The sequence below is a fragment of the Saimiri boliviensis genome, chromosome 15, assembly GCF_048565385.1.
Source record: "Saimiri boliviensis isolate mSaiBol1 chromosome 15, mSaiBol1.pri, whole genome shotgun sequence".
Lineage (NCBI taxonomy): Eukaryota > Metazoa > Chordata > Mammalia > Primates > Cebidae > Saimiri > Saimiri boliviensis.
Genome location: NC_133463.1, coordinates 73,238,387 through 73,257,626, shown reverse-complemented (window position 1 = coordinate 73,257,626; position 19,240 = coordinate 73,238,387). Strand labels below are relative to the sequence as shown.

General features: G+C 47.5%; 1 protein-coding gene across 4 annotated transcripts in view; it reads left to right on the top strand.

The window, feature by feature from the left end:
- MTSS1 (MTSS I-BAR domain containing 1) overlaps positions 1-18,560 on the top strand; it is a 189,198-nt gene extending 170,638 nt beyond the window's left edge. The window contains exons 7-15 of one of the 4 annotated variants that reach the window (XM_074387110.1): positions 1,064-1,221; positions 2,418-2,525; positions 4,134-4,231; positions 6,879-7,089; positions 10,965-11,084; positions 11,912-12,106; positions 13,375-13,548; positions 13,873-14,035; positions 15,666-18,560. In XM_074387110.1, the coding sequence (XP_074243211.1) occupies positions 1,064-1,221; positions 2,418-2,525; positions 4,134-4,231; positions 6,879-7,089; positions 10,965-11,084; positions 11,912-12,106; positions 13,375-13,548; positions 13,873-14,035; positions 15,666-16,366 (1,928 nt within the window). In that variant the 3' untranslated portion in view covers positions 16,367-18,560. The remainder of the gene's footprint in view (positions 1-1,063; positions 1,222-2,417; positions 2,526-4,133; positions 4,232-6,878; positions 7,090-10,964; positions 11,085-11,911; positions 12,107-13,374; positions 13,549-13,872; positions 14,036-15,665) is intronic. The other 3 variants (XM_003933721.4, XM_003933722.4, XM_039464864.2) reach the window with 3 other exon arrangements.
- Positions 18,561-19,240: the final 680 nt, after the last annotated feature.

The window sequence follows — 19,240 nt, the reverse complement described above, 5'->3', positions numbered from 1 at the left end:
GAGCGATAGGTGAGGCCCCTGCATAGGCAGCCCAGGGTGGAAGCTCATGAGCTGCTGTCCCCTGCCCGTCACCCTGCTGTCCCCACCTACAGATCAGATTTGTAGTAGCTGCTCTTTTGGACACAGTGCCTGTTGGTCCATGTTTATCTTCTAGGACAGCAGACTTGTTATGCCAGGAGCCATGGTTTGGGGGCCATATTCTCAGTGTCACACTACTCTGCCATTGTGGGGAGAACTGGTACAGGCAATATGGTAAATAAATGGATGTAGCTGTGTTCTAATAAAACTTTATTTGCAAGGACAGCTTGCTGACCATGTGGTAGTCATTTAAAAGATTAACACCCCATCTTAAACTCTAGAAATGGTTGCCTCTACCTAACTGGGGTCTGTGGACCTGGCCAGATAATTCCTGAACGTGGGCTAGGCTCAGCATAGACCCTACTTTCAGTTTTACCAACAGAGACCTGTCTGGAGGTCTTGTTGTTACTGGGCCTGTTTTACAGCAAGAACATTCTGGACTCCCCACTGCCAAGGATTCCCATGGCCCCCAGAGCCAGGAGAGCGGATGCTTCTCACCTCTGTCTTTAGGAACAGAAACTTCTATCCAGACAGAGGCTCTTTGATTGAGGTTGACCCAACAAAGCCAGCTGGTGCCTGTTTTTGGAAACACCCACAGGCTCTTACCTTGTTTCCACATCCCTTCGCCTCTTCAGAACGTTCTAAAAGGAAAGAATGCTCTCTGGCTCTGTGTCCTGGAGTTTTGTTGGCAGAAGGCTCGGTGGGTTTGTGCAATGCGAGAAGGCAAGTCATGAAGAGTTGCCAGGAAATTTTCCTTGTCACAAATAAATCAGGCTAAGTGACCCCTTTGGGCATTGGAAATTGGAAATGGCTGGTCCTAGAAAAACAGCCATCTTAAATCCTTTTGGGGCATGAATAAATAATTTTTTTACGTCCTGGAAAATTGTGGTTTTTGACTCCAGCAAGGACCCCAGGGAGGAGGGGGCACTTGTTCCAGAAGCTGGCGTTTCAGCAAGCCGTGCTTGAGTCTTTGTTTTGTTTGCAGGGAGAGGTGATATCCAGCCTCAGTTGGACAGTGCTCTCCAAGATGTCAATGATAAGTATCTCTTATTGGAAGAAACAGAAAAGCAGGCCGTCCGGAAGGCTTTGATTGAAGAACGTGGCCGATTCTGCACCTTTATCTCTATGCTGCGGCCAGTGATTGTAAGTTAATGGAAAACTCCAGAGATTTAAGATGCTGGTGTGGAGGTGGCTTCCTTCTAATTTTATCCATCCACTGTTGAGTCATTGAGGCTCTACTGTCAGGAATCATGGTGGTGGAATCTCTTGTACAGACCAGTGACTCAGTGAGAGTTGATGGCCATGATAGCTCATTCTTCCTTCACTGTTCCTAGCACTGCGTGTTCCGCATTACTTTTTCTCACCAAGTCAAGAAAGCCCAGCAGAGTGGTTCTCAGAGTGGGGTCCCCAGCTCAGCAGCATCACATGGGAACTGGCTAGAAATGCAAATTCTTAGGCCCAACCCAGACCCACCAAATCTAAACCTCTGTGGGTGGGGACCCAGTCAACTGTGTTTTAAGAACTCTAGGTGGTTTGGAGACTCACTGTTCAAGCCAAGTACCAAGGGGTAACCGTGAGATGAATATCTATCGAAGCGCCTCAATGAATCAATTTAAACTTAATTTTTAAAGAAATCATTTCCACGCTGTAATTGAGAACTCCCAGTGCAGGTGTTCTTGAAGCTGACTCAAAGGTGCCAGCTCGTTTCCCTTAGCCCTTGCAAAATGTCTGAATCTGAATTGTTCTCCTGAGTGTAGAACTTTTCCATGGATCATTCTAGCCAAGCCCCATAGTCCCAACGTGGCACTTTGATAAAGCACATGGGATGTTTCCTTCATGGTCCCCAGCTCCTGTGTTACTTGTCTTTTATCAAGTTGATGGAAAAACACAAGAAAGAAGGGGAAAAGTTAGCCTCTGTTGAACACACAGGCACTGTCACAAAGATCTGAACCAAAATATCTCCAAGTTGTGTCACCCACTGAAGCTAAGCAACTTCAGCAAAGGACCACTTTGTGAAGGGGGCTGTGCTGCATGATCCCATGGGAACACACAGACCATCCGTGCAGGCCTGGCAGCCCCCAGGCCCTGGGAGGGCAGCCATGTGTTCCCCATTGTCCCCCATGTACAGGTCACTCCTTGATTACGGCAGATTTCTTTTTCCCTCCCATTTCCCAAAAGAAAGGGCATGTAGTGCCTTCAGCAAAGATTTGCCAGTCCCAACGGCGTCTTTTCGGAAAAATCGAAAGGGTTATACAGAGACCTGAATAAAAATAGTTGGACTAGAGCAATGAAGGGAATCACTCATGGTAACAACATTTCATGAATGACTTTTCCTTTAGGAAGAAGAAATCTCAATGCTAGGGGAAATAACCCACCTTCAGACCATCTCAGAAGATCTGAAAAGCCTGACCATGGACCCTCACAAACTGCCCTCCTCGAGTGAACAGGTAGGGGTCAGGGGTTAAGCACTTACAGGACCAAACCAAAGAGGTAAAGTTCAAGGCCCTGGCCAGACGTGGTGGCTCACGCCTGTAATTCCAGCACCTTGGGAGGCCAAGGCAGGCAGATCACGAGGGCAGGAGTTCGAGACCAGCCTGACTAACATGGTGAAACCCTGTCTCTACTAAAAATACAAAAAATGAGCTAGGCGTGGTGGCACATGCCTGTAATCTGAGCTACTCAGGAGGCTGAGGCAGGAGAATCGCTTGAACCTGGGAGGTGGAGGTTGCGGTGAGCCGAGATCATGCTGTTGCACTCCAGCCTGGTGACAGCGAAACTCCATTTAAAAAAAAAAAAAAATTCAAGGCCCTGAGTGTTTCTTGTGACATTTGTCACATCTTAAACTAGTCATATTCACCATGTCCTTTACGATGTAATATACGGAATCAGAGAGCTGTCACATAGGACCTGTTGTGTGTCAGGCACTGTCCCAGGCATTTGACAGAGCCTGACTTCCTCTGTTCATCTTCATGACTATGCTTGTTTTATAGAGGAGGATGCTGACACACAGAGAGGTGGAGTCTCTTAGCCAGGTTCACCTAGCTAGTAAGTGGTAAAACTGGGATTTGAACCAAGTGGTCAGCTTCCAGATCCCATGCACTTAATTGCTGTGTTCATCTATCCCCAAGAAATCAGCTCTCATAAGAATATGTCACTGATGTGTTTCAGTTGACCTTGTCAACCATTCTCCATTTCTCTCATTCTAATTGAGCAATGGATGAAGATCTCCCTTGTCTTATGAAAAAGATGACATTTTTATGCTTTATTCATTTAATTCACATCACACAAACACTATGTCACGTGGGAAGAGACATATTTGGGGAAACAGCTGATGAATCACACGCTGGCTTTTGCACTTGGTGACAGTCTTTTTGCCTCCTTGGAGAGCCAGCTCAGAGGGCAAATTTGGGTGCTCGTGCTTTCTCTTCTATCAAATTATATTTATTAGACCAGACTGTGCATACATTCACTCGACAAATAAACATTTACTGAGTGCTTCTTATGTGAATGAAACATGGGCCTTACACTCATGTGGCCCTTTGTCAAGCAAGGGAGACAGATGTAAAAACAATGGTGAAAGAATTGGCTTGCTCTTAATTCTGTCAGGCTTTAAAATTTCCAGTGCTGGTAAAATAGGGCAGAAATGACCACTGAATATCAAGTGGATAGAATGCAATATCAGCAAGTCTGGGAACCTTGATACGGTGTTATACGAGGAAAATCCTGTAAATTCTAGCCTGGGGTATAAATGGCTCTTGTAAATTGTTAATTGGTCACTGTATTTCTCTCTCTCTCAGCTGATATTTCATGATTTTCCTTTTCCCTTTCCCCCTTTCTCCCTATTAATTATAGTTTTACTTCTCTCAGTAAAAGGACTATGGCATTCATGGATTTGGTTGTGTGGCACTTCAGTTAAAAAATACTGTTGAACGTGTTTTCCTTTCATTCCCACCCCCACGATGGCAGCCTTTGGATGCTTTGGTGGGTGTTAAGCTTTGATGGCTAATGTTTCCCTTCTCAGCACCTCCCTCACCCAGCTGGCTCTGTCCCCTTAGGTGATTTTGGACTTGAAAGGTTCTGATTATAGCTGGTCATACCAGACGCCACCCTCTTCTCCCAGCACCACCATGTCCAGGAAGTCCAGCGTCTGCAGGTAAGTGAAGTTGGGGTCCGCTCCTGCTTTCAGGACAGGTCATTTTTCTTTATGCCAATGTGAGCAATAGAGCCAGTCTTCATCTCTTAGAATGGCTCATTTTTAAACAGGAAATGGGGGGATGATAAATTGAAAGGATGGTAATGATTTTGGTCTTGCTCTTTAGTCTCTGCATTAATTTTGGATCAGAAAGAAAACCCCATTAGCCCTGGACTCATGGATGTAGCTTGTTCTCTCTCATTTGCGTGTTGTGGGAATTTTCCCATTCTATGAGATCACATTTGATTTTCCTGTTTAGCAGTGTGAAAACCTGCTAAGGCCCAAAAAATGATGAAACTAGGTTGATTCTTATACAGGCTGATCTCACTGTTGCCAGAACAAATGAAGGAAGTAACAATGGCTTATGCTTTCATTTTGTCGCATATTTTTATTTCAGGGTTTCATAAACTAAATAGAGTTCTTGCTCTGTCAGTGTCTACTACTACGACTGCCACTACCACACCCACACCTCTATTAATTAGTACTGTTCCCTACTGGAACAAAATCCTTTGGAATAATTCTGCCATCTGCAAAACTGTTCTTTAGCAGTTTTCTGTTAGAAGTTCTTTGCCGACTAGGAAAGTTTATTCTCCTCTTCTTGAAAGATGGAAGCATGATGTACCACTTAACTCTCTTGGTATACTAGTCCTGTTACTCTTTTAATTTAACTTTTCAAAGCCAAATGAGTTTCCACTTCCTGTGTATGAGCATTGAGAGTCAAGGGCAGGATGGGTCTGCTAAATCTGTACATGGTGATGTTTGGTACCTGCTGATGTGTATTTCCTTTCACTGCGGAGCTTGTACGCTGTACACTTAGCAGGAAGTTCAGACCTAAGATGCTGCATCCTGACATTCTGCCCCGTGAAGATGTTGGTTTGTTTCTTATCTTTCATCAACTGTGTGTATGCGTGCGTGTGTGTGTGTGTGTGTGTGTGTGTGAGGCGGGGGAAGAGAGAGACCTTTTTGTTGTTGTTGCCAAGAAAAGTCTCTCTCGTTCATGTCTAACAAAGTTGCATGAGTAGTTTTTCTTCCTTATAATTTTAGTTTGAGTAGAAAGCCGTGTTGCATTGACATCTGCAACTCTGAGGCTGCTGGGGTGGAGCGGCTGTGAGCTTTACTGTTGGTCCCCAGCTGCCCCCTTCTGGCTGATTGGAGGAAAGGCAAATCATGATATTTATTCCTGACCACAGCGGTTTGCTCCAGCAGGCTCCTCCGTGTCTGTCTGAACATTCGCACCAAGTAATTCTAGCATGGAACCGTCACACGGCCCCTGAGTACCTTATTAGCTGCCAGATTTTGCAAACCAGAATCTCTTGCAGGCTTGGGAGCAGAAACCATGAATTTTCCAATCCCAGCCTGGGTTGTTTAGTTCATCCCTACTGGTGCCTCTACCACTGCTCTTTTTATTTCAGCTGCTTGTTTGGACCATGGGAGTCTGTTTTCTGCTTTTTATGATCTAAGTTACTATACAGAGTGTGGGGCATGTTTCTTCTTTTTTTTTGAGATTGGGTCATGCTTGTCATCCAGGCTGGAGTGCGATGGCACAATCTCAGCTCACTGCAACTTCCATCTCCCAGGTTCAAGCGATTCTCCTGCCTTGCCCTCCCAAGTAGCTGGGATTGCAGGCGCCGGCCACCATGCCTGGCTGATTTTTGTATTTTTAGCAGAGATGGGGTTTCACCATGTTGGCCAGGCTGGTCTCTTAATACCTGACTTCAAGTGATCCACCCACCTTGGCCTCTCAAAGTGTTGGGATTACAGGCATGAGCCACTACGCCTGGCGAGGAGCATATTTCTTATGAGTGGAGGTGGAATGCAGACAGAAACCCAGAGAGGGTGCGTCATTATTTGATGCTCTGTTTACTGTGCCATCTCAAAAGCAAACAGCTGAGCATTGATTGCCCTTAGTCTCTGAAAGCTGCCTGCCTCTTGCCAGGTGTGCTATTGTGCCAGACCCACGGGTATTTTAACAGAGAAACCGCTGGGGTCAAAGTAAAACCATTAATTAAAGCATCACTTTGTTAACCAAAGGTAAAACCCATGTACAACACATTGAGTTGATGTGCTGATGTTCTTTACAGCGGGCTTGACCAGACTCCCCTAGGTGAAATCACCTCGGCAAATCCATTGGTAGTGTGGACCCAGATGTTCCATCCGAAAACATTGCAGTCATGCTGAAGCCCCAGTGGGCTTTGCTGCAGGCTCATGGTTCCTGCAGGCAGATAGCCCTGTCCCTGTTCTTGCTACTGACAGCAGCTCCCCTGGTTTTGGTGGGAGGTGAAGCAGCAGAGTTGGGTGGCACTTGACTTTTTAGAACCCCAGACCTCCCTCCTAAGTATGCCACATGGTTACCATCAGATACCTGAGTGCTGGCAGCTGTATTTCCCCCGGGTCACCTGGAAAGCCTTTTGTTCACTAGTTGATTTGGTGTTTTGAAAACATGTCTCGTGGTTTGCGCTGTGTCTCGGGGCAGAGAGCTGATTGCATTATGTTGTGCTCCTCCCTCTTCTGCCTCTTGTCTGTTCCCCTCCTTCCTCCTTTCTTTGACCACTGCCCCCGCTCTCTTTACCTTCCTTGCCCTCCCCTCACCCCTGCTTGTCCCCCACAGCAGCCTGAACAGTGTCAACAGCAGCGACTCTCGGTCCAGCGGCTCCCACTCCCATTCCCCCAGCTCACATTACCGCTACCGCAGCTCCAACCTGGCCCAGCAGGCTCCTGTAAGGCTGTCCAGTGTGTCCTCCCACGACTCAGGATTCATATCCCAGGACGCCTTCCAATCCAAGTCACCATCCCCGATGCCGCCAGAGGCCCCCAACCAGGTAAGGGCACCCTTGGCTCCAGGAGCGGCTGTCACACCTGGTGCCCTGACCACCATCAATGGCCAGAACCAGAGAAGTACCTTGGCTTCGACAAGCCCCTGCCTACTGACTTGAGAAACCTCTGGCTTAATTTCTCATCTTTAGATGTGTTGTTCCCCAAAGGGAGAGATGCTCTAAGTGGGTTTGAAGCCTGTCTCCATGGTGGTAATGGTTGCATTACCACATCGATTTGGGGAGCTCTCACATGTAAGTAGATGGATTGAAAGAGGTTTGACCACTCTCAGGCATCCCTGTAAGTGCCCAGCCGGGCATAATTAAATGTGCTAATTAACGGGCATTTCACAATGGGGACACCTGTTCCCCCATATCTCGGGTTCTCCTTGAATGACTGAGATTCTAAGGTTGAATAGTGCTTCCGATACCATTCCTTGGCGTGCTCAGTTTCCCTTTATCAATCTGTGTTGAGAATGAGAATGGACCATCAGAGCTTATGCACGTAATTCTGTTGGCACTAAGATTCTGGAAGGGGAGGTGTGGAGAAATCTCTTCAACTACTGTTGGGTTTAACGGTGCTAGGCCAATGGTTCCAGCTGGAGCAGAGAGCAAGAGCTTGGCAGGGCCTCTGAACACCCTTCATGTGTGTCTTCAATGTATGTGATCCCCTCTCTGTCCTTTCTTCCTTAGTGTCATTGGGTTGGTGTGTGCCTTGAACTTGGCAAGTAGCTCTACGTACGGAATGCTGGGTGCCCCACAGCCCCACCTGCTGGGAAACCCGTGCCAGAGCTCTGTGTTACTCTCCTCACAGCTCAGCTCTCCTGCTAGAATTTTTCAGCCATCCTGGGGGACTGTGGCCTCTGTCTCTCTTCCTCGGATACACACTCAATTTTAAATGCACTCAGAGCCAAGAGCCACGGCTGTAGTTTGAGAGTGCTTGAAAGTGCGTGTCCCAGCTGGGGTGCTTGGCTCGGTCTGTAAGGAGTCCCCTCTTCCCTGCCGTGTGCTTCACTAAACCGTATGTGCTGCTCACAAGCAGAGAGAGCCAAGGGTCCGGAGGAGAGCGGGAGTGTGCAGCACAATTGTGTGTGTGTTTAACTGACTGACAAATTAACATGGCAGTGTGCACTGACACTCCTTTCTGAAAAGGAGAGGCCGCGTGCCACAGCCTTCCCTTCTAAGACTGTGCGTGTGGATGGGCTAGAGCGGTGTTTCCCGTGGCATGGAGGGAAGCGGAAGGGGGCATGTTGGGTTTACTTCGATCTGAAAACCCGCGCTCAAGACGTGTGTCTAGCAACTCTAGGGTAGGTTTTTGTTTGGTTTTCTTGGGTTTTTGAGACAGAGTCTGGCTTTGTCGCCCCAGGCTGGAGTGCAGTGGTACGATGTTGGCTCACTGTAACCTCTGCCTCCTGAGTTCAAGTGATTCTCTTGACTCAGCCTCCCAAGTAGCTGAGACTACAGGCACACGCCACCACGCCCAGCTAACTTTTGTATTTTTAGTAGAGATGGGGTTTTGCCAGGCTGGTCAGGCTGATGTCAGGTGATCTGCCCACCTCAGCTTCCCAAAGTTCTGGGATTACAGTCGCGAGCCCACCACGCCCAGCCACTAGGGTAGTTTTAATGAGCTCAGGGATGCAGCAACACTTAATAGAGGACTCTGTTTTTTAAGAAAAAATTCAACTGCTTATTACTATAAGATAAAGGGAAAATTAAAGGCAGTTGTACAGATCACATTAGCCGGAGGGTACCATGTCCTGAAGGCAGGAACCTTTCCTTTAGGGTGGGGGAAAGGGAGGCCCAGGAGCCCTTCATTTCTCTTCTGAGTAACACAGGTCTGAGATGAAAGCTGAGTGATGGAATTTGTTTAGAATTCTCTGGTTTACCTCCCCTCCACTCTTCAGATTGTGCCTTCACCCAACAGTGCCCAGGAGTGAGCCATGTCTTCAATGAGGGTCTCACCCTAGAGCTATTTACTACATTTGAGTCAAAAATGAGCAGAAGTCCGGAGAAATCTGCACCTGCAGCCCTATGATGGGTTACTGTTTTATTGGTTTGTTTTTGTTTTTTGAGGCAGGGTCTCACTCTGTAGCCAGGATGGATTGCAGTGGCGGGATCATAGCTCACTGTAACCTCGAACTCCTGGATTTAGGCAATTCTCCTATCTCAGCCCACCAAGTAGCTGGGACTATAGGCATGTGCCACCATGCTGGGCTTATGCTATTTTAGATTTGAGAATACATGTGCCTTGCATACCAGTGGGGATGGGGCTTCTAGTGTACCCATTACCCAGATATTGAACATTTACCTGATGGGCAATTTGGGCAATTTTTCAACTCTCACTCCTCTCCCCTTTTACGTTTTATTTTTTGTAGAGATGAGGTCTTGCTGTGTTGCCCAGGCTGTTCTCCAACTCCTAGCCTCCACAGTCCTCCTGCCTTGGCCTCCCAAAGGGCTAGGATTACAGGCATGAGCCACCACATCTGGCTGTTTTTTGTTGATAAAAAAAATCTGAGGTTTAAAGGGCTTTAAGTTCACAGTTTCTCAACTGGGAAGTGGCAGAAATGTGACTTAAATCCAAACCTTCCAGCTTCAGATCCTGGGCTGCTAACCAGAAACCAAGCTCAAGGTGCAGCTAGGATGTCCGTCCACTGTGGAGCCTCTCCTTGCCTTAGGTCCACCGAGCCCTACACATTGTTGAGTGTTTGATTGGTTCCTTGCCCTTATAGGACAGGAAAGCGAAATCTCTGTTCCTTTATAGGGACCTCTCTTTTGTAGGTGAAAGAGACAGAAACATGAACCTGGCCTCCTTGATGGTGAATACAGGAACACTTTCAGATAAATTACAAGAGAGAGAGGAGTCAGCTTATTTAAACAAACTGAGGTTAAGCCAGAGATTGCAGTTAACAGTGAAAAAACGTAAAGCAAGTACCCGGATGGACACGAAGCAGTGCCCAGGAGACCCAGTTTACAAGAAAGAGAGGATCACTGTCTCTCATTCATTATTTTTTGAGACCCAGCCATGTGCCAGGTCCAGGACTAGAAGACACCTGGGTGTGAGTGTAGCTGAGGTCACAGCAACAGTCCCTGCCCCAGCTGAACATCAGGAAGCCAGGCTGGGAGGGCATGCCCTGGCTGATACTTAATACAGATCAGCGTAAAGAGATGGTTTCCCAAATGAGACCTCTCCAGAGATGGTTCATTCCGCCCCACAATGGCCACCAGAAACATCGTGCTGACCAGAAGGCTTCACTGCCTCAAACCCCAAAATCACACTCCAGGATGCGAAACCTAAAAGTCTATCTTAATGACACTTGATAGCTGGAAACCACCCCTCCCGGATCCACAGGCCGCATTTGATGAAGGCAGAGTCCAGGAAGTAGAACTGTTCCAGGCAGACATGTAGCAAAGCCCAAGCCGGAGTCTACCTTCATGCAATAAATTATGCCTGTGCACATAAGAAGTGACAGGCAGGGCCTCCCTGGGGACCTGGGCCTGTGGCATGTGAAGCAACACCCAAGAGAGCACGGCCTTGCTGGGAGTTCCAATGCCATGCGCAGATAGTCTAGTGCCAGGCATGCTTTCTGGGTCCCAGCAAAAGACACACAAACGTGTGTCCTTGGGGACCGACAGCCTAGTGATCTGGGGCTGGCTGGGTCGCATACTTCTTTTCAAGGGCTTGAAAGCCTCTGCGTGGATGCAACTTTGGGGGAAAAGTAACCCTAACCCTGTGCTTCTCTCATCCCCCCCTCTTCTGTGTATGTCTGTCTCTCTCTGTGCGTGCCCTTCCCCACTCCTGCCCCCATTCTTTTCATTTATTACATTTTGGTGGCGTGTGGTTCGATTTCTGTTGGTCCCCTCGTGTGGCCCCTCCCCTGCTACAGAACTCGTCCAGCTCGGCCTCCTCCGAAGCCTCGGAAACCTGCCAGTCAGTGAGCGAGTGCAGCTCGCCCACCTCTGTCAGCTCGGGCTCCACCATGGGCGCCTGGGTGTCCACAGAGAAGGTGACCGCCCGGGTGGCAGCCACAGCGGCCCCATTCCCCTGGTCCTCCCCCCACCTGCTGCTCACACAGCCCTCACAGCTGTAGCAACCTGGAAGCTCAGAATGACACCAAGAGTGGGGCTCCTCTGGGGGACAGTGGGTGGGACAAGGCTGAGGGGATTTTCTAGAATGAGTGCCTGGCTGCTGAACAATGACCGTCCCGAGGGAAAAGAAGGGATATGGGGAATTTGGAGGTGTGAAGGCTTTCTCCCAGGCCAGATGTGCGTGCCTATCCATCCTCCCCCCTCCCTTCCCAAGCAATCCACCAGCCCGTTGGATGAGCCATGTCACTGTGTCAGGCTGCGTGCTTTGCTGCTGCTTAGTTTGCACCCCCACCCACTGCCCTTGATTGAGAATCTGCTCCTGAGCAATGCGATGATTTTGGAAACCTAGAATGAACAGATTCATTTGAAAACGCTTTGGAATTTTTAAATTTGCATAATGAAATGAGCAAATACTATCACCATGAAATGAGTGAGGCTTCTTTAGTTACATAATCAAAAACCATTGAGAAGACGACAAATGGAGAGCACTGATCAGTTTCCAAACTTCTAACATGTAGGTCAAACAAAGATGCTTATTTGGTGTCAAATCGATGTGCGTTCTTTGCACCCCGGCTCTTTCTCTTGCATCACGGATCAGCCGTGAGCAGTGGAGCTCTGATGTTTCTTTTATTGATAAATATTCAGGTTTCCCCTCCCTTGAATGTCAATGCCATTTTGTATCTCCACACTCATCCTGTTATATTAATTTTTTTTTCCTTTTTCCCCCTTTTTTGTTTGTTTCCAGTTGTCTAACGGGTTTTCTCACTATAGTTTATCAAGTGAGTCCCACGTGGGGCCCGCGGGTGCAGGCCTTTTCCCTCATTGCCTGCCTGCCTCCCGCCTGCTCCCTCGGGTCACCTCTGTCCACCTTCCAGACTACGCTCATTATTACACCATTGGGCCCGGCATGTTCCCGTCATCTCAGATCCCTAGCTGGAAGGTTTGTGTCTCTCCCCCTCCTCCTCCTCTCCTCCTGTCATTGCCTCTGTACTCACCCCTTTTCTGTTCCACCCCCTCACCCGACTCTCCCCTCACCCCCTTCCTTTCACACTCTGCCTTCTTCCCCATAGTGCCTCTCCCTCAGGAAACTCCCATTGCGGGAGAACCAAAAAGCAGCCAGCTGCTCTAAGACAGCAATTTCCATGGGTAGCTGGGGCTGAGATCTTCCTTGAGGGGATTTTGGTCAATCCCTGATAGACAGCAACGCAAGGTGCACCGCAGGCAGCAGCGGTTCCAAGTTGAAAGGCCCAGTTTTTCATCCAGTTGTAATCTGTGGGTTGATCCCCTCCCGGGGGCCACCTGAGGGTGTCAGCGTGATCAGAGAGCTTCTAGGAGGACCGGGGGGGACTGTCCTTCTGGCCATGTTTCCCGTTGTCCCTAATGAGTTCCCTGCTGGGCTGTGGTAACAGAACCATAACCCAAAGCAGGTTTGGGATGATTATATTGAACTTAAAAGCACATGCAGACTTTAGTTTTAGTCTTGAGTGTTCAAACATGTTTGCTTTAATATAAAGACAAAGTTTGAAAATGATCCCCCACAAGTCCGATGAATGCTCCTCCAGGAGGATAATCTGCTCTCTTTTGGGAGGAGGACCCTAAGTAGGCCCCTCGGCTGCCAGCATTTTGAGCAGGTTTTGACTTCAGCCTTCACAGGCTGTCTGGACCTCTCAAGACTCCTCAGAATCTTTCTCCTGCCCCTGGGAGCCTTCCTTTCCTTCTGAGGGCTTGAGAGGGCAGGGAGACTGCCATGCGCTTTGAGGCTGGTTTCCTGGGAATGGAGGGAGAAGGGGCTATTACTCTAATGCTCGCTGATGGCCGCTCCCCTAACGGGAAGCCGTCCGGATTGCTAAGGAGCGATGGTCCCTTCAGACAGGAGAAGCAGGATGTGCTGTCCACTGGCAGGTGCCCTTAGCTTACATGGGTCACCTGTTAGGTGGCTGCTGGGTCTCCTGCTGCCGCCTGGTGGGTGAGAGTTTTAATCATTGGGCAGAGATGAGGAAAAGGAAGGTACACAGGGGGCCCCCAAAGGGTTTTCCATTGCTTGCCCTTTAGAGCCTGGAGAGGGCATGTGGAGGGCCCGTGGCCTGTCCCAGCCAGAGTTCCCCTTAAGGGACCCAGCTGCCTTCTCTGGGGAGCTGTCTGTGGGGTCCCTGCAGCCCTCCAGTGGAGGGAGAGGCCCTGGCTCCTGACCCCACTTGTTCTGCATAGGACTGGGCTAAGCCAGGGCCCTACGACCAGCCTCTGGTGAACACCCTACAGCGCCGCAAAGAGAAGCGAGAGCCGGACCCCAACGGGGGAGGACCCACCACCGCCAGCGGCCCACCTGCAGCAGCTGAGGAGGCTCAGAGACCACGGAGCATGACTGTGTCGGCTGCCACCAGGGTGACGCTCTTATTCTCGATAGTTGGTTGGGGCTATGTCCGCCTGGCTGGGGGCCATATTCTGGCCAGCAACTGGGGGCCGAGGCAGCCTTGCAGCTGGAGGCACCTGGGCTCCATTCCCTGACTTACTGCTCTACGGCAGAGTCCCTGGGAAAAAGCCTTGTGTGGGAACCAGAGAGGCAGAACTTCATAGGGTCTGAGTGGGACCCAAGCAAGTCAATAGCCCTCTGGGCCCACAGACATGGAGTGCTCCTGGGGGCAGAACAGGAGTGACATTGAGCGCCCCCCCCCAAAGCAACACGTGTATCTCTCCTCCATCCTGCAGCCTGGTGAGGAGATGGAGGCTTGTGAGGAGCTGGCCCTGGCCCTGTCTCGGGGCCTGCAGCTGGACACCCAGAGGAGCAGCCGGGACTCGCTTCAATGCTCCAGTGGCTACAGCACCCAGACGACCACCCCGTGCTGCTCTGAGGATACCATCCCTTCTCAAGGTACGGGGCAGCCTGGGGTGTGCAGTTGGGCTTTCTGAGCAGCCCCAGGTGAGGAGATAGAAAACTGGTGGTCCATTTTACCCACAGCCTCACCACTGGCTAACACGCATCAGGATTGTTTCCGTCACCTAGGAATGCCTTGGGGAACTCATCTGTAGTTGTCAGGTAGCTGCCATGTAAGAAAGGGATCTGGACTTTCACAGCCTTTTGCGTTTTTCAGCGTCATACTCAGCAGTCTCCAATTTGAATGGAGACATGTCCTGTAATAAGAACGGCTTCAGGCCAGGGGCTGTGGTTCATGCCTGTTAATCCCAGCACTTTTGGATGTCGCAGTGAGCAGATTGCTTGAGCTGCAGAAGTTCAAGACCAGCCTGGGAAACATGGCGAAACTCTTTTTTTTACAAAAAATATAAAAATTAGCCAGGTGTGGTGGCACACACCTGCGGTCCCAACTATTTTGGAGGCTGAGGTGGGAGGACTGCTTGAGCCTTCGAGGTTGAGGCTGTGATGATCCATGATTGCGCCACTGCACTCCAGCCTGGGCAACAAAATGAGACCCTGTTTCAAAGGAATAGCTTCATTTTTGTTTTAGCAGTTTGCACTACACACTTTACGGTTATTTTCCCATTTAATCTTTACAGCCACTTATGGGGTAGGTATCTTTATCCCTGTTATACGAAGTGGAAATTAAGACTTAGTAACTCACTCATATTCACACAACCAATAAGTAGCAGAACTGGAGTTGGAACTTAAGTGTGTTAGAGTGTAATGTCCAAGCTCTTAACATATTTCAGCCAAATCCTCTATCAAACCCTTCTCCCTCATCTCCATGTCCACTACACACACAAGTCAGGCAAGATGAAAATCCAACAGCTGGAATATCTATGATAATTGACCAAAAGCTATGCAGTTCATCAGTCAAAACCTCTAAGACAGTGAGTCTCATTGGAGGGTGATTTTATTTCCCAGGGGACATTTGGCAATATTTGTAGACATTTCTGGTTGTCACAACGGGAGGGGTACTATTGGCATCTAGTGGGCACAGGCCACGGATACCACTTAAACATCCTGTAAAAAAGCACAGCACGGCCCCTCCCCACCATGTCCTCCGCAACAAAGAACGATCTGGCCCAAGTGATCAGTAGCATGGCGGTTCAGAGTCAGTGCTGTGAGCTGTTTAATCTGCAAGCTCCCACATCATCCTGAGATTGGTCTTACAAGGAAGCGAGATGTTATAGCCTAGACTAGTCTATTTGAGGTTTGATCTTCATGCTGAATTCTGGACTGGAGAATTTGTCTTCTTTCGTCCTCCTTACTTCTCCCAGAGATGCTTGGAGGTAGCTTCGCCGCAGCCTAGTAGCTTTACCTTCTTCCCCATTGATGGCATTTGAGTGGCAACTATGCCCAGCACTATTCTAGGTACTCAGGATACATCAGTGAACAAAGCAACGCTCCCTGCCAGGGATTTCTTAGTTGGTGAAGCTTTCTGAAGATGGTAGAGAACCCTGGGGGAAGCTTGGGATGAGACTGCATGCGTACCCTGCCTTGCGTGCCTTTTGTCCTCCCAGCACAGAATAATCAAAAAGCAAAGCTGCTCTCTTGAATATGTCTAATCAAATCCTATAATCAGTTTCAGATTATGATTATTTCTCTGTAAGTGGTGACCAGGAGGCAGATCAGCAGGAGTTCGACAAGTCCTCCACCATTCCAAGAAACAGCGACATCAGCCAGTCTTACCGACGGATGTTCCAAGCCAAGCGTCCAGCCTCAACTGCTGGCCTCCCCACCACCCTGGGACCTGCTATGGTCACTCCAGGGGTTGCAACTATCCGACGGACCCCTTCCACCAAGCCTTCTGTCCGCCGAGGGACCATCGGAGCTGGTCCCATCCCCATCAAGACACCTGTGATCCCTGTCAAGACCCCAACTGTCCCAGACCTCCCAGGAGTGTTGCCAGCACCTCCAGATGGGCCAGAAGAGCAGGGGGAGCACAGCCCCGAGTCGCCATCTGTGGGTGAAGGCCCCCAAGGTGTCACCAGCATGCCCTCCTCAATGTGGAGTGGCCAAGCTTCCATCAACCCTCCACTTCCAGGCCCGAAGCCCAGTATCCCTGAGGAGCACAGACAGGCAATTCCGGAAAGTGAAGCAGAAGACCAGGAACGGGATCCCCCAAGTGCCACTGTCTCCCCAGGCCAGATTCCAGAGAGTGACCCCGCAGACCTGAGCCCAAGGGATACTCCACAAGGAGAAGACATGCTGAACGCCATCCGAAGAGGCGTGAAACTGAAGAAGACCACGACAAACGATCGCTCAGCCCCTCGCCTCTCTTAGGCTCACAAGAAACGCTGCCAGTGAGGATTGAACTGTTTAATTAATGAAACCTAATTTGTCTTGATCCATTCCAATCTATAATAAAACAAAAGATTTTGTAGGCAACTCAGAATATAGCTCTTTTGAAAGTACTCGACACCTTTAGATAAGAATTAAAACCAACATACGTAACTGACATAATCTTGATCTTTTAATTTGTAAATACTGAGTTTTCTTTCTGCACATTTTAATCTTAGTTTCCCTTTTGATTTTTCTGAAGGTGCCAAATTCCATTTAACTTTTTTACAAGTCTTTGTAAAATTTTAAATGCATAAGGGGGGGCTGGGGCAGGGGAACCACGAAGTAGTTAATTTTAGAAAAGGATTTACTATACTTCACTCTTCTTTTTCCCCCCCCCACAAGCTTTTGTAGATGCAGTGTAGTAGTCTAGCTTAGAAGCAAATGCAACTTATTTTAATGTACAAACTAAATGGGTAAGAGGTAAAAATCCTCATTTAAATATACAATGTTCTGGACGAAAAGAGCAGGAGTATCAATTGGTGAGCAATATTCAGAGTGAAGTAACTGGAAATGGTAGACTGTTGGGATTGGGGGGAGGGCCATGGGAGGGGCACACTGTCAACATAGCCGATCCTGTTACATTTAAGAGTAGCCTTGTAGGTTGAATTTCTTCTAGTAGCTTCATGGTAAATGCATTCGAATAAGCCATACTGGATTGCAGTGTTTGTTTCTGTAGGGTGTTGAAGGACTTCCTTTCTTCCACGATTCCTCTTGACTGCACACAGCACCCACCTCCAGTCCCATGCATGCTGCCACTGGGTAGTTGTAGAATCCCCCACTTGAGTTTCTCTTTGATTGTACTCACCTCCATGGAATCCAAATACATCCAAAAAAAGTAAGGCAGTTTTAAAAATGTGAAAACATTTAAAAATGATAGCAGGGAATTCTTAAGATGATAGTAAATGCCTTTTACTTAGCTGTGCCCAGCAGGCTGGGTGCGTTAAAAAGCCCAAATATTTTGAAAAAAACTTTAAAACGGATCTGACAAGGGTAGCCAGCTTGGAGTTTAGCAACTTGCCAATGTGTTTACCAATCTGGGGGCTTGTTTTTCTTCTTTTAAATAAATGGTAGTTAATTGGCTTCATAGTAAACATTGAAGAGAGGAGGATTTGTTTATTGTAATTGGGAATCTGACCACTATCCTGTCCTTTTTTGTATTCTGGGTAATGTTTTTTGGAAAGGATTTGTCTTTACTTTTTTAAGTGGAAGTTTAATTTGTTACAATGCCCATCCCCTAATACCAACAGAGATTTGTAGATTTAAAGGGATCACATTTGAAGACAATAGTGTTTAAGCAAGCAAGCAAGTTCCTTAGCAGTCAGGTCAGTTAGCAGGGCACATTTCTGACTGAACCTCTCAAGGAAGAGGAGCTTGGTGGGTCTCATACACCCTGCAGATTTCTGTTGGCTCTAATCCTCAATTACCTAATCTTATGCTTTAACACATAACTGCGTTGGATGTGAGAGTAACGTACCTGTATGGTCATTGTTCTATATATTAACATTGAACACTGCTGCGATTGCTCAAGGACATTTTATGTTATGGCTTTACAGCAAAGGCATGATTATTAGAAACTAAGCTTTTTTCTTTGAAAAACAAGCTCCTTCTACAGAATATAAGCAACAGTAGTGCCTGTGGTTTAGCCCACCAATCTTGATGACAAAAAGTAGCTGATGCATTGTGCATATGATGCTTGAGATGGTTTTTGCAAAAGCAGAAATCGCTACAAGGTAATCACAATAGATAAAAGTGGTATTTTAAACCTTTGAAATAAATGGATGTAACTGTACCTTGGTACAGAGCTTTTCACTTGTTTAGTTTTTAAACGTTAGTATAATCTGAATAAATAAAATGTTGCCAAATTCAATGTAGAAAGAATGTGACAACACACCTTGGGTAGTTCTGCTTGTGTTTTTGCATATTGTAAAAGCCGTGTCACAGCTAAAAATAAAGAAATCGTTTCTAACTGTAAATTATTGTGGTTTAGTTGCTAGTTTGTACTGAGAGTTGACCTCTCCCTGTGCAGTTTTTTGTTCTAAACTTGTATAAATAACAATTGTGTAACCTGTCTCCCTTCTACATTGTAACAATTGCTTCAGCCTATGTTATAAATAAAGAACCACTAGTTTAAAAAGTCCTGGATTTCAAGTCTCCTTGCAATTCCGTCTAAGGTCTTAGTCAAATGTTAGAAGAAGGACTGAGACTCAAATTGAGCTTACATAGAAAAGTGACAGAATATTTTTGTGATGGTTATAAGATCACTAGTTTCTGGAAACTATTTGAAAACAGTCCCATCTAATGAGGTATCAAGAACTAAAAGCAGCTGTTTTAGGCTGACAGTTTTAAAAACAGCTTTATCTTTTAAAAAACAAAGCTTCTGAAACATTTAAGGAGTTCCGTTACACCCTTACCTTCAAGTCTGCAGACGATCCAAGCTACCTTAGCAGAAGCAAAGCCGGAAAACCGGTTCTAAAGTAAGTGCCACAGGAAGTTTCATCCCAGATTGGAACCCCCAACCCCAACCATCAAACCCCCACCCTTGAGAGAACTCCACAAATTCTCTGCTTATTTGTTGACTATGTACTACTTAGGAAGAGTTGTTCTTCTAATAACTAAAATTCCATTAGTGAAATCTTTAGAAAACCAAAAAGGTTATTTTTAAGTCCTACGTATTTCTGTTCCTGGCTTTGTTTATTCCTTCTAATCCCCATAGCTAATTAGGCCTTTGCCTAAGAGGAGTTTATTCACCTCAATCCTGAATAAACGTTGTGTCTGGTTCTGCCTCAGTTTTTCCTTACTGGTAACATGTGCTAT